Source organism: Sminthopsis crassicaudata, chromosome 4 (genome assembly GCF_048593235.1).
Source record: "Sminthopsis crassicaudata isolate SCR6 chromosome 4, ASM4859323v1, whole genome shotgun sequence".
NCBI classification, from domain to species: domain Eukaryota; kingdom Metazoa; phylum Chordata; class Mammalia; order Dasyuromorphia; family Dasyuridae; genus Sminthopsis; species Sminthopsis crassicaudata.
Window position 1 is genome coordinate 318,679,060 of NC_133620.1, and position 25,373 is coordinate 318,704,432.

Consider the following 25,373-nt stretch of genomic DNA (forward strand, 5'->3'; position numbering starts at 1 on the left):
GCAATATCTACCTGGGATATTAATGTTTTGCTTTCTTTCTCTGTGTCTTTACAGACAATTATGGAACAGTTCAACCCTAGCCTCAGGAACTTCATTTCCATGGGGAAGAACTATGAAAAAGCCCTGGCAGGTATGTCTAACTTCCCTGTCCCTCTATTATGAAGGTCCTGGGGGTGGATCTTTTGATGTTTCAGCATAGCTCTTGGTTGTCAGAAGGTACACTTTAGTGTTTCCAAGCTTCATTATTGACTATCAAAGTATATCCTTTATTCCTCAAACAAAATGTACAAAGAGGACATTTGAATAAAGGTACAGATGTCATATTTCATGGCATGTGAGCCTTGAAACTTGCCACAAAATGAAAGATAAGCTGAAACAAGATGATGAAATTAGAACTTTTAGAACATAGTAAACAGAAGATAAAAACCTTATAGAAGTAGTAGACATCCTGAAAAATAAAAAGGAAAGCTTGGAATAAGATATACAAAAAAGGCAAAAAAAAAAAAAAAAAAAAAAAAAAGGCACATAACCAAAAATAATTTGCATAATGGAGGAAGAAAAAATGTATCTTTAATAGATGATTTTCAAACATTCCTGTTGAAAAAAACAGAGGTAGGTAGCATTTTTGAAATACAAACCTAGGAGACAAGTTAAGATTAGAAACAGAAATATATTTGAGTAATTTGAAGTAGTTAAATGATGATCAAATGTTTCTATCCTAATAGTAAAGAGGCCATTCCTCCTTCACAATCCTACCTCTTTCAAGTGTCAAAGATAGGGTAAGAAAGATAACAAAGAAATTGGATGTAGTTTTGTTCTGCTTGCTTTGAGAGAGAGTAAAGGAACAGGAGAGAAAAAGGAATATAGTATGGAATAACTGGGGAAGAAGATGGAGAAATTCACTGTTGCACTTAAATTGAGAGAGCTTGGAAAAATATGCAAACATAAAGCATAGGAATCAGGGGTGCCTCATTTTTATGTGGATTAGGCAAAGAAAGGCTAAATACACATATTACTTACCCCAAAACATGTGGTGTAGGACTGCATTAAAGTCAATATGAAAATAAATGGAAGCAGAGCAGAAGTGAGGAATTTAAGAGATAATAATGTTGAGAGTAAATAATCACAAGAAATATAAATTTCAACTAAAGTCAGATAAAAGTTGAACTAAAAGGAGACCCAAATGATCTTAGTTAGGGATTGAAGGCTGAGAGGAAGAGCAAAGGAACAGAATTAAATCATTCCAATTAGAGATCACTGATGTTTATCCATTTTCTTTTATTTCTTCAGTGTGTGTGTGTATGTGTATGTGTAAAGAGAGGAGTGGGAGCAAAGAGAAGATACATTATTACAGAATATACAGTTAAGTGAAAGATACAACCAACAATTTTAACTGCGAATAGGATGAACTTTTCCATAAAATGGAGAAGTGTGGCAGCTTGGATTAGAAGGAAGATTCTAAAACTCTTTATAAGAAATTGATTTGAAACAGACTAATCCTTAAGTAAATCCAGAGTAACAGGGATGGCAATCATGATCTTGGACAAGGCAACAGTAAAACCTGATTAAAAGATGTAGATTTAGAACTAGAAGGATCCTCATAAACCATTGAACTCATCCCACTTATATTACAAATGAGGAACCTGAGCTATTTAAACTTTAGTATCTCGAATTAGGATTACACACGTAAGAAATATTTTAGGCAGCATTTGAAATCAGGCTTTCCTAACTCTTAAATCCAGATAAATAAAGCAACTACATTGTGTTTAATGATACTGTAGATAGTGGAGCAATGTTTATATTGTATTTATATTCGCAACAAGGATACAGTGGCATTTATATTAAATTTTTTCTAGATTCAGCCCTTGTTGCCTTGTTGTGTAAATGAATCTGGTCAGTAGATAATCAGAGTAGGGTAATTTACATTAGGATAGGCATCATTGTATGTCTGACAGGTTTGGATATTTTTAATGCCCTTTGATGACCAGGAAACTGGAATCAGTAAGGTCCAGTGACACAGAATTGTCTCTTTTTAGGGAAAGTTCATCCTTGTCATAAAAGTGGAGGAGGGTCTAAGGCCTAACTCATTACTGTGAGTGAGGGAAAGGATACTGCATCACTGAAGTACTTATAATAAATATAATATATACAATTTTAGAAAAATTAGATGTAATAAATATCAAGTTATTGTTTATTTGTTAAGAAAAAATATGGTATAGAGATTTTTCAGTTTTTCATGACTCTTTTACAAATAGTGATGATATGCCAGAATATAAAGAACTTATACAATAATGAAAAAAAATATAAATACATTCTTTTCCTAACACAAAAAATTTTAATCAATAAGTTGAACTTGAAGAAAGGGTTTAGATTTAAATGAGGACTAATAAAAGCCTATAAAATAAATAGGTTAAAAATACTTTTATCAAAGGAAATGCCATAAATGAGGCAACATATTAATGCTTTTGGGATGCAGGCAAAATAGTCCTTGTGGCAAATTTATGTTGCTAAACTCATTAAAAAAAAGAGAAAAATAATCTCTGAATGAAATGATCAGTGAATTGGGCTAGCAATTTTTTTTAAACAAAATAAAGCAGCAGCAGCAGCAGCACAACAACAACAAAAACCACTCCAAAATAACCAAAGTTTTTTTTTTTAAACCACAAATAAACACAAAAATAGAAATAATGTTCTTATTTTGGGTAAATAACTCTCTTTTCACAAAAGTGGCTTATTTGTCCCAGTTATAGCCACTGACCAAACTAGCCACATTCCAAATAAGATGTCCTGACAAGAGAACACCATCTGGAATGGTGCAAAAGTATGTTTTTAGTTCTGCCACATTACTACAGTTCAACAGTCTCACTTCCTTTTTAAGGATATTTCTCCCAAGAACTAAGGAATTTCAGCAGACATGTGGCTTTTGAGGGTGTAAATCTTGATCTGGTCCTTACTTTCCTTTTTAAGAGCTTACTCCATTGAGCATTCACTTTCTCTTAACTCTTCTTTTCCTTTCTCTTGGTGCCTTCCTTATTAGCTACAGACATGTTCAAGTCTTTGTTGTTGTTATTTAGTTTTAAGTTGTGTCTGATCCCTCATGACCCCATTTGGGGGTTTCTTAACTAAGATATTGGAATAGTTTGCCATATTTTGATAGATGAGGAAACTGAGGCAAACAGGGTAATGTGACTTGCCTAGGTCACACAGCTAGTAAGTGTGTGAGGCTAGATTTGAACTCAGGAAGAGAGGTCTTCCTGACTCCAGGTCTGCCCCTCTATCTACTGCTCTGCTCAGTTCTCAAAAACTTTTCGTTTGACCCTTCCATCACCTTAGGTTACTATGCTATGGCCCAACTCTCTCTGGCCAGGCACACTACACCTTCTTTTTAGAGTTCTTGGTCAACATGGGCAAAGTCGACTACTTTTGGCTTGAGCCAAAATATCATTTGTATTTCCCTTATTTTAAGAGACCAATAACTAGCATCCTAATTCCATTTAATACTTAACATTAGGTACTCTTTACAAAGGAATATTTATTTCAAAAATATAGCTAGAACAAAGATATTCATTTACCTTAACACCTGGCATCATAAACTCCTTTATACCATTGTGATCTGGAAAGGGTACTCTGAAAACTGTTTAGTTTCTATATTATATTGGTCCCACCAATTTCATATTCAGATGTTGGGTGACTTATAGAGTGAGCCTATAGTCACTGCTGGTCTGGCTTTCTGAAGGTTATTCCCAAAGGGCATATTCCTTGCTGCTATACCAGGACTCCAGAATGACAAAATGCTGAAGAGCCCTCTAGACTAGTGGTATCAAACTTATACCATGCTCAGAGTCACATAATTAACCTAGAGAATCCCATATTAACATTATTTGTTTTATTGTATTTTATTAATGTATTTGTAAAATATTTTCCAGTTACATTTTAATGGGACTCATGCTGCATTTGAGTGTATGATGGGCTTCATGTGGCCTGTGGCTATGTATTGGATACCTTTGAAAGGTTCTAAATTTCCACTGTCTTCACTGGTAGGTGAGCTCTCCCACAAATATTGAGACAAAGACAGGGTTGCTAAAGCTGAGAGGTCTTTTTGAATAACTTAACTCAATTAAGAAGTCTATCAGGTATTTTTCTTTTTCTTTTTTTTTTTTCCACCAGAACCATTTACAGAATGTCTCTGTTAGATTTTGTAGTCTGTTTCTCAGAGACACTTTCCTTGTACATAATCACTATTGTCCTGGAAGCACCCCCTAGGCTTCTCCTTGCAAAAAGCCATTTTCTCCCTAGCATCTTCTATGTGGAAAACCTATCTCCCTAGTATTCTTTATAGTGTGATAATTATTATGTATGTTTTTTTTCTTGGGTTCATACAGATCTCTGTGTTTCTCAGAATTTTTCATATTTGACATTTCTTGCCATAGTAATATTTACCATAGTATTCATATATACCATAGTTGCCTTTCCCTTCTCTCACAACCATGAGCTCCATTTACTTCTCAACTCTGCAGTCTGACTTCCAACCTATAACTTGAGTTAGAAACTCCTAGATACAAGGTTACCCATATCCCTTAACTGTTAAATCCAGTGGCCTTTTTCTTAGGCCCCATTTTCCTTTGACACTGTTGACAAGATTCCCTTCCTTTGATTTTTATAACACTTTTGCTTGCTTTTCCTCCCTTTTAACTCCTTCTCAGTCTCTCTTGCTTGATTGCCATAATGGTCTTCTTCCTTGGTGTAAGTGTCGCCTAGGACTTTATCTTTATCTTAGGTCCTTTTCTTTTTATAGTCTCTCTCATTGATCTCATGTTTCCATGGGTTCAGTTATTATCTATTTATAGATGACTCTCATATTTATATCACAGAATCATAGATTTACAGGTAGAAGGCACCTTCAAGGTCATGTAGTGCAAACTCATTTTATATATGAAGTAATTAAGGCTCAGAGTTGGTTAACTGTGTTGCCTGTTGTCAAATGTCTTTCACTAAGTGTTTGAAACTTGTTTTGAATACAGGTCTCCTTTGACTATTTCATGGCTTTTAAAGAAAATAAAATTTGTTGAGTTAATTTGTAATTTTTATTAGAAAGTTTTCTATTTGCTGACAGAGGATAGATAGTTCTGAAAGGAACTACAAAGGATTAGTATGCTGCTGAGCTGATGATTATTTGGTCTCATTTCCCTTTTCACAATGCACCTCCTCTCATTTTTACTTTACTTCCCTCATTTTTCACAACAATGATCTCAATGGATATTTATCCTTCCCTGCAAAGGTCAATGTTAGAAAACTTTGGGTAGTTGCAGGGGGAGGAGGTGCTTCAGTACACAATCTGATAAACTGATTTTCCCTAGTCCAGATGACAAAATGACAAAATAAGCAGATAAGAGAGACAATAAGTGTAAAAATGTAAAAAAAAATAGTGTTATCTCATGCATGAGTTGTGAACAACATTGTTTGGAATTACAGAGCATATTGCTATTTGATAGTCAAGAATAGCTTGCAGTTCTGGTAACTCTTTAAAAATCAAGAGACTCTACAAGTTAGGTTCAGTCAGGAGATTCCTCTGAGGAGTATGACCTCTGGTAGCATAGAAGAAGATCTCAGAGACATGGGGAGGAGAGAAGAAGAGGCATTACCTTTTTCTTTCCCTCATTGCTAGTGACTTTCAGAGGAGTTACAAAGTAGCAGGCATCACATCCAACAGGGAATAAATTGAGGAAAGAATTGAAGGCCAAGGAGAGAAGGAGCTTCTGTAGAATATGACCTGGTGGTAGAAAAGAGAGCCAGCTCTGATTGTTATAAATTGAATAACAAACTTAGGAAATCCAATTGATTGATCTGCCCAACAAGAAATGCTGCATCTGGGGGATAATCATAAAAGGATACCATAAGAAAGGAAATCAATTTAAGTCTTACTCTACTGTAGAAAGTCTGAGTTATTTAGACTGAGAATATTCCTTCCTCGGTGTATCTTTTTTTATACTTATTCTTCCCACTTGACCATATATGTAATGACAGAATCTAACCCAGGTTTATTATTTTATTTAATTGTGTTGTTCTAATCCTCAGCATTTTTATACATTAACAACACAATCCAACAGCAAGAGATACAAAGAGAAATTCCATTCAAAATAACGGTCGATAGTATCAAATATTTGGGAATATATCTACCAAAGGAGAGTCAGGAATTATATGAGCAAAATTACAAAACACTTGCCACAAAAATAAAGTCAGATTTAAATAATTGGAAAGACATTTAGTGCTCTTGGATAGGCCGAGCAAATATAATTAAGATGACAATACTCCCTAAACTAATCTATTTATTTAGTGCTATACCAATCAGACTTCCAAGAAACTATTTAAATAACCTAGAAAAAATAACAACAGAATTCATATGGAACAACAAAAGATCGAGAATTTCAAGGGAAGTAATGAAAAAAAAATTAAGTGAAGGTGGTCTAGCTGTACCTGATCTAGAACTGTATTATAAAGCAACAGTCACCAAAACCATTTGGTATTGGCTAAGAAATAGACTAGTTGATCAGTGGCATAGGTTAGGTTCACAGGGCAAGATAGTGAATAAAAATAGCAATCTAGTGTTTGACAAACCCAAAGATCCCAAATTTTGGGATAAGAATTCATTATTTGACAAAAACTGCTGGGAAAACTGGAAATTAGTATGGCAGAAACTAGGCATGGACCCACATTTAACACCACATACTAAGATTAGATCAAAATGGGTCCAAGATTTAGGCATAAAGAACGAAATCATAAATAAATTGGAGGAACATGGGATGGTTTACCTCTCAGACTTGTGGAGGAGGAAGGAGTTTGTGTCCAAGGGAGAACTAGAGACCATTATTGATCACAAAATAGAACATTTTGATTACACCAAATTAAAAAGTTTCTGCACAAACAAAACTAATGCAAACAAGATTAGAAGGGAAGTAACAAATTGGGAAAACATTTTTACAGTTAAAGGTTCTGATAAAGGCCTCATCTCCAAAATATACAGAGAATTGACTTTAATTTATAAGAAATCAAGCCATTCTCCAATTGATAAATGGTCAAAGGATATGAACAGACAATTTTCAGATGATGAAATTAAAACTATTTCCACTCATATGAAAGTGTTCCAAATCACTATTGATCAGAGAAATGCAAATTAAGACACCTCTGAGATATCAGTACACACCTGTCAGATTGGCTAAGATGACAGGAACAAATAATAATGAATGTTGGAGGGGCTGTGGGAAAACCATTCTGGAGAGCAATCTGGAATTATGCCCAAAAAGTTATCAAAATGTGCATACCCTTTGACCCAGCCATACTATTACTGGGCTTATATCCCAAGGAAATACTAAAGAAGGGAAAGGGACCTGTATGTGCCAAAATGTTTGTGGCAGCCCTTTTCATAGTGGCTAGAAGCTGGAAGATGAATGGATGTTCATCAATTGGAGAATGGTTGGGTAAATTATGGTATATGAATGTTATGGAGTATTATTGTTCTGTAAGAAATGACCAACAGGAGAAATACAGAGAGGCTTGGAGAGACTTACATCAATTGATGCTAAGTGAAACGAGCAGAACCAGAAGATCATTATACACTTCAACAATGATACAGTACGAGGATGTATGCTGATGGAAGTGGATATCTTCAACATAGAGAAGAGCTAATCCAATTCCAATTGATTAATGATGGACAGAATCAGCTACATCCAGAAAAGAAACACTGGGAAATGAGTGTAAACTGTTATTTTTACCTTCTGAATCCAATTCTTCCTGTGCAACAAAAATTCGGTTCTACACACATATATTGTATCTAGAATATACTGTAATATATTTAACATGTATAAGACTGCCTGCCATCTGGGGGAGGGGGTTGGGGGAGGAAGGGAAAAAATCTGAATAGAAGTAAGTGCAAGGGATAATGTTGTAAAAAATTACCCATGCATATGTACTGTCAAAAAAAAAAAGTTATAATTATAAAATTAAATAAAAATTAAATTTAAAACAAAAAAAAAAGATAATTGTATCAGCTCTGGGATTGGCCATCAATGCCTGGGCAAGTTATGAGTATGACAGATTACTATAATACTATTGTGGTATAAAAAGTGATGAAGGGACAGTTTCCAAAAATCTGAAAAGATTTGTATGAACTGATGCAAAGTGAAATGAACAGGAAGAAGAGAAAAACTTATAAGATGATAAGATTATGAAGGTAATCAATTCTAAAAGACTTAGGAACTCTGATCAGCGCACAATGATCCACCACAGCACTAAAGAACTCAGGATAAAACAAGCTAGCTCCCTCGAGATGAAGGGCTGACAGAGTAAGAGATCAAAGCATATTTTTTGGCATGGTTGAGATTGGAGTTTGCTTTATCTGATTGTGCACATTTGTAATTGGCTTTATTTTCTTGCTTCTCAATAAGTATGTGTGTGGGGGGAGTAGAAAACAAGAGGAATAGAACTCAGCTGAAGTGTTATATCCCACTTTGGGATTCCCCTTGTGAATTCTTTTTCCTGAAATTTTAGTGCACTGATTTATCTATCTATTAAAGTGCTATTTAATCACTGTTAAAAAAAATTGTGTTGTTCTATTTAATAGTTCTAAGAACTATTGTTCTGACAATGGCTGCTCAGTAAATAGTCAATAGCATTGCTTGTAAATACACTGTTGGGAAATTATTACAGTTTTATAATTTTTATATTATAGCTTTAGGAGAGATAACCCATGGAGAACTTTGAACCTCTGAGGGTAGCCTGGAAAGAATTGGGAGGGTGATAACCCAGAAGGAGAGCTCCACTTATATAGCAAGAAAGTTCTTTTAGGACTGATGAAGCAATTTAGGGTAATTTGGTGGCACAGTGGTTAGAGTACCAGGCTTGAATGGGAAAGATTCACTATCTTAAGTTCAAATCCAGCCTTGGATTGTGCTTTGTGACTTTAGGCAGGTTACTTAACTTTCTGTGCCTAAGTTTCCTCATCTGTCATATGACCTGGAGAAGGAAGTGGCAGACCTCTTCAGTATCTTTGCTAAGAAAACTCCAAATGGGGTCACACAGAGTTGGATATGAACAACAAAAAAAGTAGCAGTCTTGTCCAGGTTTTCCATATGGATTAAAACTACCTTTTTTCTGAATTCATGAAAGCAGATGGACAAGATTTGGACTTCTTTTTGTAAAGCTTTTAAAGCCCATGTCAAATGTTACTTCTCTTGGGCCTGAATTTCTTTGTCTGTAAAACAAAAGTGTTGGACTAGAAGATCTCTGAGGCCATTTCCAACCTTAAGTCCTATGAAGCCTTTCTTGATTTTTAATATAATTTGGCATTCTTTCATCTCTCCTGCCCCCCATTCTGAACTTCATAGAAAACTTTGTACCTCTTTAATTCTCTTCTTAAAATGTTATTTTGTATCATATATTAATGTTATTAATATATTATTTTGTATCAGTTCTCACCACCATCTCTACTATAACGGTACTGCCTCATGAGAATCAAAATATAGCTGATAAGTTAGTTGTGTTTTTCTTCCATTTATCTTACAGAGCTTACTCTGTTATCTACAGAGCAACATTCCCCATGGTGACAAGGCAGCAGAGTCTTGTGCTACAGAACAAATTGTTTGCATTTAATTGAAAACTATAAAAATAAAATTTGATAGAGTACCCAGTTATAAGAACCCTCACTAGGTTCTATGTAAAACAGCATTAAAAACATAATTATCCTGATTTTGCAATCTCACCATGCTCCTGATCTTTCAACCATTGAATTCCTTTCTTTTTGTTTTCACCATTTCTCGTTAGTCAGGAGTCTGGGGACATGGGGCTTTCTTTTTATGCTTAGGGAAATTTTAAAAGCAAACTAGAAAGTTTCAGAAAGATAATTTCTCAATTGAGAAAACTAGGACTTATGCTCAAACTTTGATCATGGATTGTAGATTTAGAGTAGGAAGAAATCTTAGACATCATCTTGCCAGTCCCTTTCATTTTACCATCAGGGAAAGTAAGAGTTAGAAAAGCAAAATGATTGCCTAATATTAATTGATATATATCAATAGCTTACTTGATTGGAATCATTTTCAGTAGAAGATTAATGCACAGCTGGTTAGACTAGAATCTTGTTATTTAAAAGCATTAGGAGTTAAATACATTGGCAACTCAAGTATATTAATATGATCAGGCATTGTTAAGTGCCAGTTATACATATAATTTAATGTACTTGGGGGAGACATGCATAATTTTTAAGGCCAGGCGAAAGAAGAAAAAATGAGAAATGATTAAATATACTATATAGGAAGTGATGGATTCCCATGAATTTTCTTGCTCAATTGCTGTGTTCCTGATTTCCTGAAGAACACTTGAAAGAAACTTTCTCAGCTTTCCCCTACTCCTAATACAATAAGGAACAACATTCATGATTTCCTTAGTTCTGGACCTGGACCATATCCTCAGAATGAAAAGAAGCCTAATGTTTGGAATGACATTACTATGTGATTGTTGGAATGTCAAGAGACTGATGTTGATTTGAAACCAGAAATCAAGTGTTAAATACTTCTGTATACAAAGGAAACGTCAATAGAACATGTTACAGAACAGCTTTAATGGTACAGGAGTGCTTGCCAACAGTCATGACCTGAGTTTTGTATTTTTGTATTGCTTTTTTTTCCCCCCCAAGGAAATGACCAGATCTCATTTTGTTTTCTCTTAGGTGTGACGTTTGCTGCCAAAGGTTATTTTGATGCCCTGGTAAAAATGGGGGAGTTGGCCAGTGAAAGTCAAGGCTCAAAAGAACTTGGTAAGATTTGGAATTGTAGAGGGAAAAGAACAATTTGGGAGCTTTTGGAATGTTCAGAAAGTCGGAGTGGGAGTGGAAAATGAAGTTCTGTAACATAATTTAGATGGTTTTTTGACTCAGATTTGGTCTGTTTTTAAACAGAAATCAAGGGAAAATTTTGCACCAGAATTTAAACTTTTAAAATAAACCAGTATTTTTGTGGCTTTTCTAAAATCTAAACATGGCCTGTGCTATTGCTCTTTCATCTTGTCCATGGGATATGTTGCTGTTATCAATAACTTACTAATGTATAAATAAGAAGAGAGCACTCCAGGAAGCTGTCTCAATGGCTATGGTTCAATGTGACAGAGGTGGGGAGAGATTGGTCTTTTGCCAAATAACAATTTAATAGTTGGCAGAGAAAACAGATTGATTCCCCCCCCCCAAGTTTTAAATAGCATATGTTCTCCAGGCCATTTGGTAGTCTAGCAACAAACTTTATGTTGATTAAGTTAAGAAGATTTAGGACATTAAGTCAAGCCATTTAATAAGAAAATTCTGTGACCACAAGATTATCTTTGTAATACAAAGTTTGGCTTTTTCCTAGTGAGGACATTTTAGAGTTGCTGTTCTTTGCATTAAATGCTATGGAAACCAGGTCCCTACCTTCTGAAAGCTTCTACTCCTTGTTACCACAATAATGCAAACAAATGTTAGTTTCTTGGAGTCAGCTATAAAGGTAGCTGACCTGTAATAACTTGATCCTTTTGAAAGAAATAAGGCAAGTTGGCTTAATTAACTAGACTTACCAGTTTATGTTTATACAGGTGTTTGAATATTAGCTCTAGGTCATGACTGTTAATTTTTACCCAGGGAGGAATACTTTTATCTTAAGATTTACTGTTAAATTCACACATGTGGGCATGTTGAATCTATATCCAGATCTTTTCTCCATTCAATCTTTCAATAAATTGTCATTAATAATACAAGTAGCAGCATAAACATACACAGAATATTAAAACTAAAAGTGATTTTTAAATTAGTCTTATCCAATTCTACTTTTATATGCATGAGGTAACAAACTAAGATGCAAAGAAGTTAATAATGATTGCTTGCTTTATATAATGCTTTATGTTATTCTATCAATATTAGGACCTCTAATTACCTTTATTTAGCTCATACAGTTTTCGCCAGTAGTCACATTGGAGTTAGAGTATAGATCTCAGTTTTTCTTCTTATACTCTTTCTATACCATAGGCATATCTTGAAGATATTTTGGGCTCAGTTCCAGACCATTGCCATAAAGTGAATGTTGCAATAAAGCAAGTCACACTTTTTTTGGTTTCCCAGTTCATACAAAAGTTATGTTTATCCTGTGCTGTAGTCTATTAAATATGCAATAGTATATTGTCTAAAAAAAAGTTCTCGTCTTAATTAAAAATACTTTATTGATAAAAAAAAAATGCTACCTACTATCTGAGCCTTCACACACCCACCCCCCCCCCCCCCACCCCCCGGTAATCTTTTTGCTGGTGTTAGGTTTGGTTGTTGAAAGAGCTGGATATGATAGTTTCTTAAAATAAAACAACAATGAAGTGGGTTTTATTGATCAACCCTTCCTTTTACTTGAACACTTATAGGCTATTATAGGGTTATTAGTTGTCCTCATTTCAATATTGTTATATCTCAGGGAATGAGGAGGCCCAAGGAGAGGGAGAAAGATAGGGGAACACCTAGTCAGTGGATCGTCAGAACACACACAACATTTATTTATTAAGATTGCTGTCTCATATGGGTACAATTCATGGTGCTCCAAAACAATGACAAAGTACACTTTAAATCCTTTAACGAAGATCACTGATTATAGATCACCACAACAGATATAATTATAATGAAAAAGTTTGAAATATTGTGAAAATCACCGTAATGTGACACAGAGATACTATGTGACTATATGCTCTTGGAAAAATGGTACCAAAAGATTGCTCAATTGCAGGGTTGCCATAAACTTTCAGTTTGTAAAAAATGCAATATCTGCAAAATACAATAAAGTTAAGTGCAATAAAATTAGTATTCCTGTAAATTACTTTCCTTTATAAAGCATAGGACTTTCTTTTGTATAGTATTCTTTTTAGGGAAGCATTGGAGGGTTAAAATGGTTTGGAGAAAGTGACTTTTCTACTGTCATGCTGGTCATGTGACTTGTAAGTTCTCCCAGGTTGCAGTGGTGATTTGCAGAATATATTCTCAGAATAGTTCTTGTGACATGACTGAGAGACATATATTCATGCAGAGATGAAATGAAATGACTTGCAAAAGAAGAGAATTGTCAGAGCAGGCCCTTGAGAAGTCTGAAAAGGGCCTCTAGTTTCTTGGAGGCTTTTAAGGAGTTTCTCTGTGTTTTTAGGTATTGCTTAATGACTTAACTTATCTGAATATGCTTTGAGATGTTTAGATGCTGATGGTCACAATTCTTAATTATGTATTCAATTGTTATAAATAAGTATGATAGAATGAACAGATATTAGACTAAAGCTTCAGACATTCAGCCTTGGAAGCACTTCCATTTCTTAGGTTATCCTTCAGCAATTAACTTGATCTGGTCTACTGAGTCATTGTAAGGAATTGAGAGAGGGAAAGGGAAAGGGAAAGGGAAAGGGAGAGAGAGAGAGAGAGAGAGAGAGAGAGAGAGAGAGAGAGAGAGAGAGAGAGAGAGAGAGAGAGAGAGAGAGAGAGAGAGAGAGAGAGAGAGAGAGAGAGAGAGAGAATGTGTGTGTGTGTGTGTGTGCCTGCTTCCATGTCTATGAAATGGGGATTTTCCTGACATTCCTGCTAATTTATTGGGCCCTAAGTAGACATCATATCAAAGGCAAAGAACAGCAGTACCTGAAAGATGGAAGTTCACAGTTTTACCAAGGCTGGAGCATGTGTTAATTATATTGGCATTATAGAATTTAGAACAAGAAAATATCCTGGACAGCATCTAATTCAGCATCTTCACTTTATTGAACAGGAAGTTAGTGAAATGCCCAACATCATATAGATAATAAATGATAGTCATGACTGGGGACCTAGGTGTTCTTACTCTAAATTTAGTTTCCTTTCCACCACATCATGCTGTTTCTTCCGGTTTCAGTGCTGTCCATTGGTGGTTAAATCATAATGGTTCAGGATAGATTTTCCAAAACTAACTTGTTAGTTTGGTTCTGGTTGAGTTAGGAGTCAGTTGACTTGGAGACAGATTCAATTTCAGGTAACAGAACTGAGGCAGCATCAAAGGCCATGACACTGCATTTCTGAGATTCTCTGAATGTTCTTTGCTGGTGTATTCATTGTTTTCTTGCTTCTAAATTGACTTAAATTTCTGGTTTTGAGTAACCTGGTCATATGGGTATTTTTTAGTTATTTTTTAAGGACATTTCTGGGATTAAGGGAATGGTGATGGTTAGGAGTAATTTTATATTTTGCTTTGGTATTAGCTCAGGTAACATTTCAAGATCATATGTTGGTCTATGATGAGACCATCATTATGGTCTCAAAATAGTTATACTATTACATGATGTTCCCATAATGGCATCCAAGAAGCTGTTATATTATTTAGTAAATCTGTGATCTTACAATAAGAATTGATTCTATTAATGCATGTTAGATGTATTATCCCTGCCAAGGGGAACTGTCAGTTCACCTGTGATTACTCTTCTCCTTTTTCTCTCTCCCATTTTGAAAAAAGATTTGAGAAGTACTTTTGGTTTTAGAGTACTGAAGTTCTACTACTGTTTTGGAATCATTTTGTCCTTATGCTTAAGTCTTGGAGCTGAATAAGCTATGTTTTAGATGCTTTAATATATAGTAATGTTAGATTAACCTTCTTTTCTCCCAAATACTCAGTGGATTCTTTGTACCCTGCCTTTTGCCACTTACAGGGTAAAATGCAAACTTGACCTGGCATTCACATTGGTTTAGAATCAGACTCCAATTTACCTTTTCATGTTTGTTTCATATTATCTCTCTTCAAATATTGATAATCCATTTAAATTAGATTAATAGTTGTTCCCTGATCTGGTTCTTCCCTCTCCTGTGTCTAATCAGTGGTACCTCTCATCTCTTGTACTTGGAACAGGCTCCCCCCCCCACTAGTTTGCTAAAATTTTTCCCTGTCCTAAAAGCCCATTTCAGGTGTCATCTACTTCACAGGGTTTCTTTGAAACTTTCCTCTCTTAAAAATAGTTCCTTTTTTCCGTTAAGCTCTTGTCATTCTGTGATCTCTTATAAACTTAAAATTACAGTTTCCATTATGTTTATTTGAGTACATTTCTTATTACTGGAGCATTGTTCTTATTACATTGTAAAATCCTTGAGGGCAGGCAATGTAATTTAACTTTTTCTATATTACCTATATTTCTACCCATTACATGCCTGCTCTGCCCCTCCCCCCCAAATGTCTTGAACTCAACTGGAACTTAGTATACGTTTATTGAGGAAGCTGAAAACAGGTGACCTCTCTGAAGTTTTTCTCCCTTACTTATGATTTCCGTCAGTGAAACCTACAAATATTTTTTGGCTTTCCCAGAGCTTCATTTGTGTCATTCGGGGTTAAAGTGACTGTTGATTTCATTGGAAATATACCAAAAGTATAAAGTACCATTAGGAGTTACAGTCAGCATAGGAATCTAGTTATATAACCAGAACTTTCATTCATGTCAGTGAAGGAAAAGTGACTTAAGCAGGATTGTACCACTTCCTCTCTTTGGCTATATGGCTCTGATACTTCCTGGAATGTGCAGTGATTCCTATTTTCAGATATGGCTTTAAAATTTCCTTTATGAATGTCCCTCAACCTTCTACTATTATCCCAAGGAAACAGATCCACCCGTGCTTAGGAGTTTAGCAGTAGTATGGGCAAATTGGCAGATTTAAAGAAGAAAGGGAAATGGCTGCTGACCATTCCCCCTGCCTTTTTTTTTTTTTTAGTTGCTTTAATGATTTGACAAGGCAAGGTCCAAAATGACTAGAACCATTAGGGGATTGGCCTTATTTGAGTCTGCCTGGGCCGCAGATAAACTGCCTTCTCTCTGAAATTATTTTGATGTACATCATAAATATTTCTGGGGTACCACTCAGAAAATAGCTTTACATGATCCTCTGAAAGATAACCATTTCTTTTTTTAATTATAGCTTTTTATTGACAAAACATATGCATTGGTAATTTTTCAACTTTGACCCTTGCAAAAACTTCTGTTCCAACTTTTCTCCTCCTTCCCTCCACTCCTTCCCATATACATTAAATATAAACATTTATTTCTTGATTTGTTTATTTATGTCTACCTGGAAAAATTCAGACTAACTCTAGTAATAATGAGGAGCTCAGCACTTGTCTCACATTCTTTCTTTCCTCAAACGAGCATATTTGTAAAGTTTCTAGCCTAGTGTTCTGAATATAGTAAGGACTTAATAAATGTTTATTCTTTTCCCCTTTTTTCTTCCCCAACTCTTGCCTTTATTTTCAGGGACTTTGTTGCTCCTATAAAATCCCCTAAACTTCCACTTTCTCAGCCTCTTTCCCTCAAAGCCACATTTGGGGATGGTCATTCATTATTAGTCCTTAACATTACTCATGAATTTCCACTTCCTTGATTAGAAATTGATTTGATTACCTCATTATAACTCCTCTTACTCAATACCTTTTTTTGTCCTCATTGAGGATTTTAGCAAGGCTTTAAATGATCTGACTTCATTTTCCTCTCCAGTCGTGACTTAACTGTACTTAACCATTTTAAATCTACATTGTTCTCTGCTCTGAAATCCCTTTCTCTTGTCCCATCATTGCTCATTTCTTGCCAAACCTCAGCTGAGGATTACTGCCACCATCTGTCCTCTGATCTTATTCATAGACTACTGAATAAAACTGGAAAAAATCATGCAACTGAGCGAGTACTTTATAAATTCTTGTTATCCAATTTCAACTGAGTCTTCACTGAAGCAAATAAGTTGTTAGTCTTCCGTAATTGATTCCTTATATCATTCCCTACAGAAGCTATTCCAGAACTTTTCTTATTTTTTCAATCTTCCTCAACCTCAACCCTTCATTTTCCCCACAGGGTCGGAGTCTGGTATTTTGAGAGAAAATTGAGCTAGTCAATAAGCATTTATCAAGTACTTATTTGTACCAGATACGGTGCTAAATGCTGGGAAGAAATGTGAAAATATAACCCTTGCATTCAAGGAACTTTCATTTAAATGGGGGTGGGAGGGAGATAATATGTAAATAACTAGCAATATATAAAATATATAAAGAACATTTTATCAAGATAATAAAAAATGGGAAATGTTAGCCCTCTGGATAGAATGAGAAAGATATCCTATACAAAGTAGGCCCTGAGATGTGTTTAAGGAAGTCAGAGAAACGAAGAGAGGTAGAGGTGAAAGGGGAAACCAACAGAGGTGAAGGTGAGGAGTGAGCAGAAGCATTTCAGGATTGGGGTACAAGTATTTAGTACAAAAACATGGAGATAACAGATGGGATATTAGCTGAGGAACAGTAGGCCAATAAAGCTGGTACATGAAAGGGAATATTGTGTAAGAAAGCTAGAAGGGAAAGAAAGATTAGTTTATGAAGAACTTTAAATGACAAAGAGGACTTTTTACTTGATCTTAGAGGAAGAGGGAGCCATTGAAACTCTGACCCAGGAAAGAGGTATGATCAAGATTTTTAGGAAAATCACCTTGATGGCTGAACATAGGATGGATTGGAGAGGGGAAGAGGCATGTAAGCTTGATTCCACTTCTCTGCCATCTTCTCCAGCAGATTACAATTTCATACTTTCTCCTCTCTTTGTCTTTGTCTTTGTTGTTCTGTTAATTTTTCTTTTGGTGTCTTTCATCTTTTGAAAACTTTTCACTCAATTCGGCCATCCCTTTGAGTGACCATACTTTTCTCTCTTCCCTTTGTCAGCCAAACTTCTACAAAAAAATTTGTGTATACTCCTCCACATCTTCTTCTCTCTCCTCAGTCCTTTGCAATCTGAGTTTCACTGTTTTCTGCAAAGTTATCAGTGATATTTTAATTGCCAAGTCTGATTGTCTTTTGGAGCCTCATCCTTCTTTTGAGTACTCTATCCTTTCTAGATTTCTGTAACATTAATCTCTTCTGGTTCTCATCTTGTCTATCTATTCCTGTCTCTTTTTCTGACTCATAATTTATATCATATATCCTACTTGGGGATGCCTCACAAAGCTCTGTTTTAGATCTTTTTTCCCTCTTTATTCACTCTGTTGGTTAAGGTCTCAACCAGTTTATTTACTCTATGTTTTTTTTTCCTGTTGCTTGTGATAATTTTTAAAATTAATTTTATAATTATAACTTTTTTTTTGACAGTACATATGCATAGGTAATTTTTTTTTACAACATTATCCCTCGTACTCCCTTCTGTTCCGAATTTTTTCCCCTCCTTCCCTCCATCCCCTCCCCTAGATGGCAGGCATTCCCATACATATTAAATATCTTATAGTATATCCTAGGTACAATATATATGTGCAGAACCGAATTTTGTTGTTGTTGTTGCAAAGGAAGAATTGGATTCGGAAGGTAAAAATAATCTGGGAAGAAAAACAAAAAAAAAATGCTCATAGTTTACACTCCATTTCCCAGTGTTCCTTTTCTGGGTGTAGCTGATTCTGTCCATCATTGATCAGTTGGAATTGGATTAGTTCTTTTCTATGTTGAAAATATCCACTTCTATCAGAATACATCCTCATACAGTATCATTGTTGAAGTGTATAATGATCTCCTAGTTCTGCTCGTTTCACACAGCATCAGTTGATGTAAGTCTCTCCAAGTCTCTCTGTATTCCTCCTGTTGGTCATTTCTTACAGAACAATAATATTCCATAACATTCATATACCATAATTTACCCAACCATTCTCCAATTGATGGACATCCATTCATCTTCCAGTTTCTAGCCACTACAAAAAGAGCTGCCACAAACATTTTGGCACATACCGGTCCCTTTCCCTTCTTTAGTATTTTCTTGAGATATAAGCCCAGTAGTAGCATTGCTGGGTCAAAGGGTATGCACATTTTGATAACTTTTTGGGCATAATTCCAGATTGCTCTCCAGAATGGTTGGATTCTTTCACAACTCCACCAACAATGCATCAGTGTCCCAGTTTTTCTACATCCCCTCCAACATTCATCATTATTTGTTCCTGTCACCTTAGCCAATCTGACAGGTGTGTAGTGGTATCTCAGAGTTGTCTTAATTTGCATTTCTCTGATCAATAGTGATTTGGAACACTCTATCATATGAGTGGAAATAGTTTTAATTTCATCATCTGAAAACTGTCTGTTCATATCCTTTGATACTTACTCTGTGTTGATAATTTTCAAATCAATATAGCATGTATTACTCTCCCCTAAGCTTCAGTCCCATGAGATAGATGCTTGTTGGCCAATTCAAACTGGATGTTTGAACCATTAGACTCACCATGTCCAAAAGAACCCCTTCTTCCTAAGTTCCCTATTACCATTGTAGGACTACTCTCTTTCAAGTCTCTCAGATTCATAACCTTAGTATTATTTTCATCCCCTTATCCCACCTTCACCTTTTATATCTAATTAGCTGCCAAATCTTCTTGTTTCTACCTACATGACATATCTTGCATCTAACCTACTGTTCTACCATTGCACAGTTTCCACCTTTTTTAGGCCCTGGTCATCTCTTATCTAAGTTATTGCAAGAGCCTCCTACTTGGTCCTCATACCTCATCTCTCCCCACTTCATTCCATCTTACAAAGTCCTGCCAAAGTAATTTTCCTTAAACACTTGACTCTTCTACTCAACTAATCCCAGTGGTTCTATATTACTCTGACACTTGTTTAGTTTTTTTTTTTTTTGTCTGTTTTTTTTTTTTTTTTTTTTTAAGTTTAGTTTTGTTTTTTGTTTAATGTAGCCCCTTAGGGGCAGAAAGATTTCAGTAGGGATATGGAACTGTTGTGGAGTAAGAAAAGTTACAAATACAGAAAAATAATAATAAAATAATAATAAAAGGAAATGAGAGTACTGATTTTGAGATGGGGCTGAGTAGTATTACTGAAAAATTCATCACTTCTAATATGGGCACTAAAGGGAAAGAAATATAAGAAGTAGCTTGAAGTAACTTAAAATTCTTTTTAACTTGGCCCCAATCATCTTTCTTGTCTAACTGAACATTATTCTCTTTCTCTCTCCCCTTTACCCTCTCTCACCCCATGAAGGGGGATATCAAGGGAGAAAGCAGGAAGTTCTAAAATGTGAATAAGCATTCATCCTCAACCATCTTGTTTAATTAAAAGTTTAATTAAAAGTAGTAGGGCAGCTAGGTGGTGCAGTGGATGGAGCACCAATCCTGAAGTCAGGAGGACCTGAGTTCAAATTTGACCTCAGACACTTAACACTTCCTAGCTATGTGGCCCTCAGCAAGTCACTTAACCCTGATCGCCTCTGCAATAAATAAATAAATAAAAATAAAAGTATCTTAAAATGCTCTTAGCCCTCAAGGTAAGAGCAAGGAAACAAAGTGTGGGAAAATCAGCCTTAGGGAAAAAAAAAGGCTTACGCAGGAGATCATATTTTAAAATCAGGTTCTCATTTCTACCTTTGACTTTAGCTGCCCTCCCTGAAGAAAGAAGCTAATTTTCTTCTTTAAGTCTGAATAATATCTCATATTAAACTAGAAAAATACAGAGAAGGCAATATTTGAGGGCCGTAGTTTTGGATATTTTTATATCATTTAGTCTAACCCACCCATTTACTTTTGCTATGGGGTTAAAAAAGACTTCAGGACTCCTTTACTTTTGTAGTTCCTCAAAGGGGAACAGTTGTTTCATTGGGTATGTTAAGCTTGTACCCTGATGATCTTGTAATGAAAGTACTTGATAGCACATTTATGCTATCATTATTATCAGAATAACCGTGAAATCCAGTACATAAGGGTCCCTTCTGGCTTCTATAGATCACTTGGATTAATGCCAGTCAGTCTTCCTATGAGTGGTGCAGTTTGTTCTATGAATTTGAACATGGAAAGTGCCCCAAAATGTTTGTCAAATAGATATTTCTACAATTTTCTCCACTTCATTTTAGCCCAGTGGAGCCCTTCTATTGCCAGCTGTTATAATTTATTTTGTATTTATGTAATATGTCATTATTTCCTCCTAGGAGAATATAAGCTCTTTGATGGTAGAGACTGTTGCATTTTGTTTATTTATTTTTGTCCCACCTCTTGGCACATGATATTTTGAATTGAAAACTATACTTTTCCTATATATAATATATACACAGTAAACTTAACATTCCCAGTCTACAGAAATTGCAGCTACAAATCAGACACACTTCACATCATTCCAAAGCATGATGAAAGTTGACATAGACCCATAGAAAAAAAGGATAAGACTGAGAGAGAGAATTCTGAGGTGCCAATTTATAGAATCATAGAGCAGATCTTTACCTTCTGGTCCAACTTCCTCAGTTTTTACAAATGTAAAACTATAGCTCAGAGATATGAAGGGATTTTCTGATGGTCACATACCCCATTAGATATTATAAACAATTTATTTTTGTTGTGAGCTTAATAATTGTCAATACTTTAGTATACAAAACCCCCCCCAAAATTGTACGTAAAACCATAAATTTCTGTCATGTGTAATTTTAAAGTTTATATTAGATTCATTTGGTCCCCTCCTGAATGTCTTTTTGCTTTCTTCTGTGGATTTTAAAATGTTTTATTTATGTTCTTTTATGTATTTCATATCCTAATCACAACCCACTGAAAGTGTCCACCCTCATCCCCAAATAGGTTTCCCTTGTAACAAATAAGTATAGTCAAGCAAGGTAATTGAGCACATTGGACGTGTCTGAAAATGTTTTATTCTGTACTTCTGGTCCATCACCAAAATATTTTTCATCATTGATCTTCTGAAGTCTTTATCAGATACTCCATTGATCAGAATTGAGTAGTCTTTCAAAGTTATTTCCCTTTATGTTATTATGGTCATGCTGTAAATTTTTGTTCTTCTTTCTGCTCATTTTACAATTTTTATCAGATTTCTCTAAAATCATCATTTCTCAGTGTACATTCCCGCCATATATCTCTATTTATTGAATTGTCCCCAATTAGTGAACATTACCTTTGTTTTTATTTCTTTGCTTCAACAAAAAAAAGTGCTGCTGCTATATGTACATATGATCCCTTACCTTTGTCTCTGATTTTTTTTTTTTTGTAATATATGCTAATGACTAGTGGTAATGGCAGGTCAAAGGTTACCCACAATTTAGTTACTTTTTATATAGTCATCCTGAATTGCTTTCCTGATTATCTTGCCTTTTCTAAAAGTTACCTTTTGACAATTGCTATTTTAATCTTCTCTCATCTTTACTTAGCAACATATAATAGATGTTCAGTGGAAAATCAAATTTTTTTCATTTATAGTTTTATTAATAATTTGGAGTATCTATCTTTTTTGGAATATCTTTTCATAAATTTGTTTATAGATTACATTTCTTTATTTGAAACTTTCTGTATGAATTTGGCTACTTACTCATGGATAAAGTGGCTCTTGTTATTATATATTTTTATCAACATTAAGATACCGGATCTGTATCAGAGAAATTTTGCTAGAAATATTTTTCCAGTTAGCTGTTTCTTTTTTTTATTCAAATTGCATTCGATTTGCTTATATAGAAGCTTTTCAATTTTTTTCTAATTAAAATTGTCCATTTTATTTTTTTTTTGGTAACTAACCTGTTATACTCATTTGATTAAGAATTCTCCCTCTAGCCATAATTATAAAAAGTATCTCCTTCCTTTTTTTCTTTTCTTTTAAAATATAATATTTTACTTTTAGGCCATGTGTCTATGTGTAGCTTGAAGGTTGTTTATGGTGTACTATGCTGTCCTACACCTAATTTCTATCAAACTTAAGTTTTCCTGGGTTGACTTTTAGTTGGAGATTTTTGATTTATCACTTAATGGTTTGGGATTTTTTTTGTTATTTCATTTTGTTTTTTAGTTGCATGTCCAATTCATTAATTTGTTCTTTTTCTCTTTTGCTGATGAATGTGTGTAGAGCTATACATTTTCCCTAAGAACTACTTTTTTTATTTTAATAATTTTTATTTACCAGTTATATGCATGGTTAATTTTACAACATTGACAACTGCTAAACCTTTTGTTCTAATTTTCCCCCTCCTCCCCCCCCTTCAGATGGCTGGTTGACCAGTACATGTTAAATATGTTAGAGTATAAATTAAATACAATATATATATATATATATATATATATATATATATATATATATATATATATATATATATATATGTCTAAACACTGATTTTGCTGTACAAAAAGAATCGGACTTTGAAATAGTGTACAATTAGCCTGTGAAGGAAATCCAAAATGCAGGCAGACAAAATTAGAGGGATTGGGAATTCTATATAGTGGTTCATAATCATCTCCTAGAGTTCTTTTGCTGCATCCCAAATTTTTTAAAAAATTGTTTCATTGTTGCACTTTTATTTGATAAAGTTATTTAACTTTTCTATAATTTCCTTTTAAATCTACTTTTTTAGGATTATGTTTTTAGTCTCACTAAATCTTAGTCTTTTTTTTTTTCAAAATTTTCTTACTGATTATACTTTTATTGCATGATAGGCAATGAAGGGTATTTAATGTTTCTACACTTTTGTATTTGTTTTTAAGTTTTTTAATGTTTTAGCATGTGATCAATTTTTTAAAGTGCCATATAATGCTGAGAAATATTTATATTCCTTATCTATTCACTAATCATCAGAGCACTATAAAATCTAACTTCCCCAGAATTCTATTCTTGTTTATTTACTTTTAAATAGTTGAATTGTGAAAGGGGAACATTGAAATATTGAGTGGACATTAGTTTTCTGTCTATATCTTCTTGTGGTTCAATTTGCTTTTCCTTTAAGTCAAAGGATGGCAAACAACAGAGACTAAGCCAAATTCAACCCACCACCTATTTTACATGCCAGCAAACCTAGGTGGTGGGGCAGTGAATAGTAGTCCTGGAGGCAAGAAGACATATTCCTGAGTTGAAATCTGGCCCTAAGACACTTATTACCTAGGAGATCCTGGGAAAGTCACTTAACACTGTTTGCTTCAGTTTCCTTATTTGTAAAATGAGCTGGAGAAGAAAATGGCAAACCATTCCAGTATCTTTGCCAAGATGAATTATCTTTTGCCTCAGATGAAGTTGGACGTGACAGAAAAAAAACTAAGAATGGCATTTACATTTAAGTACTTAAATACAATCTACTGAGTGCATTTATATTTATTACTATTATTTCATTATCTATTGTGCTTTTAAATATAATGTAATGTAATAATAATTCCTGGATTATCTTTTTTAACTTGCTTTTGTTATGATTGTCTTATTTGAAGTCACAGCTGTCATTCTTGCTTCTTTGAATCCACCTATTCATCTAGATTCTAGTCTAGCCTTTCATTTTACTTACTTCTGTTCAAATATATGTCTCAAATTTGTTCTTGTAAACAGTATATTATTATATTCTGCTTTCTATTAGATTCAGCTAATTCTCTCCCATTGAAAGTTTTGTGTTCACTACATTCATGGTTATGAGCTATGTATTTTTCTTCTATTGTATCCTATTATACTGTTTTCTTCTTTTTGACCCTTCATCTTCTTCTTTTTTTTTTTTTAACCAAGGTAAAGGTGTTAAGAAAGAAAGAGAAGATCCTGCCAATTTCTTTCTTTCTTCCCCCCCCCCCCCCCCCTCCCCAAGTGACTTGCCCAGAGTCACACAGCTAGGAAGTGTTAAGTGTCTGAGACCATATTTGAACTCCTGAATTCAGGGCTGGTGCTCTATCCACTGCGCCACCTAGCTGCCTCCCTGTCAATTTCTTAATTGGAATTATTATCTTCTACTCCCCTTATACAACCTTCTGTGGTTAAAGTTTCTTTTTTGACTATTCTTTCCTCTTCTCTCCTCTACCAAAAACAAAACAAAACACAACACCTTTCCCCTCCCTGAGGTCCTTGCCTATTTCCCTGTTTTTGAAATATATTTATACATCAAATACAGTGTGTGTCTATGTGTGTGTTCAACCTTGTTTAGCTAGCTATTCTGCAGGCAGTAGGCATCTACATTATTTCCAGTGTTGAGTCTAATTCAGATTGAATGAGGTTTATGAGAAAGCCTGGTTCTCAACCTTTACCCCTTCCTCTTATTTTAAAGGGCTGTACTTTCTCTGATTATAAGTTACTCCTCTTTCATTTCTTTCCATGTGTATTTTATTTTCTTCTTTAAAAGTAAACAAAATAGAACAAAACTTCACCTAGCTCTTCAGTCATCTTTATTTGCTCCATCTTTGAGCTTTGAATATAGTAGGATTCTGAACAGACAACAGTGCCTTCTCCTACTATTAGGATGTGAAGCCATAATCATCATTTAATCCCTTCCAATTGATCAGATGTATTTATTGTTTTAGCTTTCTCTTTTTGATGTGTGTTTAAAGGCTAGTCATCTGGTTTTGGGCTTTTTCTTCCCAATAGGAGTACTTTGAA

The 25,373-nt window shown here is 34.6% G+C and overlaps 1 protein-coding gene across 4 annotated transcripts in view; it reads left to right on the forward strand.

The window, feature by feature from the left end:
• The window catches only part of BAIAP2 (BAR/IMD domain containing adaptor protein 2), a 173,859-nt gene that overhangs the window by 42,645 nt on the left and 105,841 nt on the right, over positions 1-25,373 (forward strand). For all 4 annotated transcript variants that reach the window (XM_074260383.1, XM_074260384.1, XM_074260381.1 and 1 more), the window contains exons 2-3: positions 55-130; positions 10,721-10,807. In XM_074260383.1, coding sequence (XP_074116484.1) covers positions 55-130; positions 10,721-10,807 — 163 coding nt within the window. The remainder of the gene's footprint in view (positions 1-54; positions 131-10,720; positions 10,808-25,373) is intronic.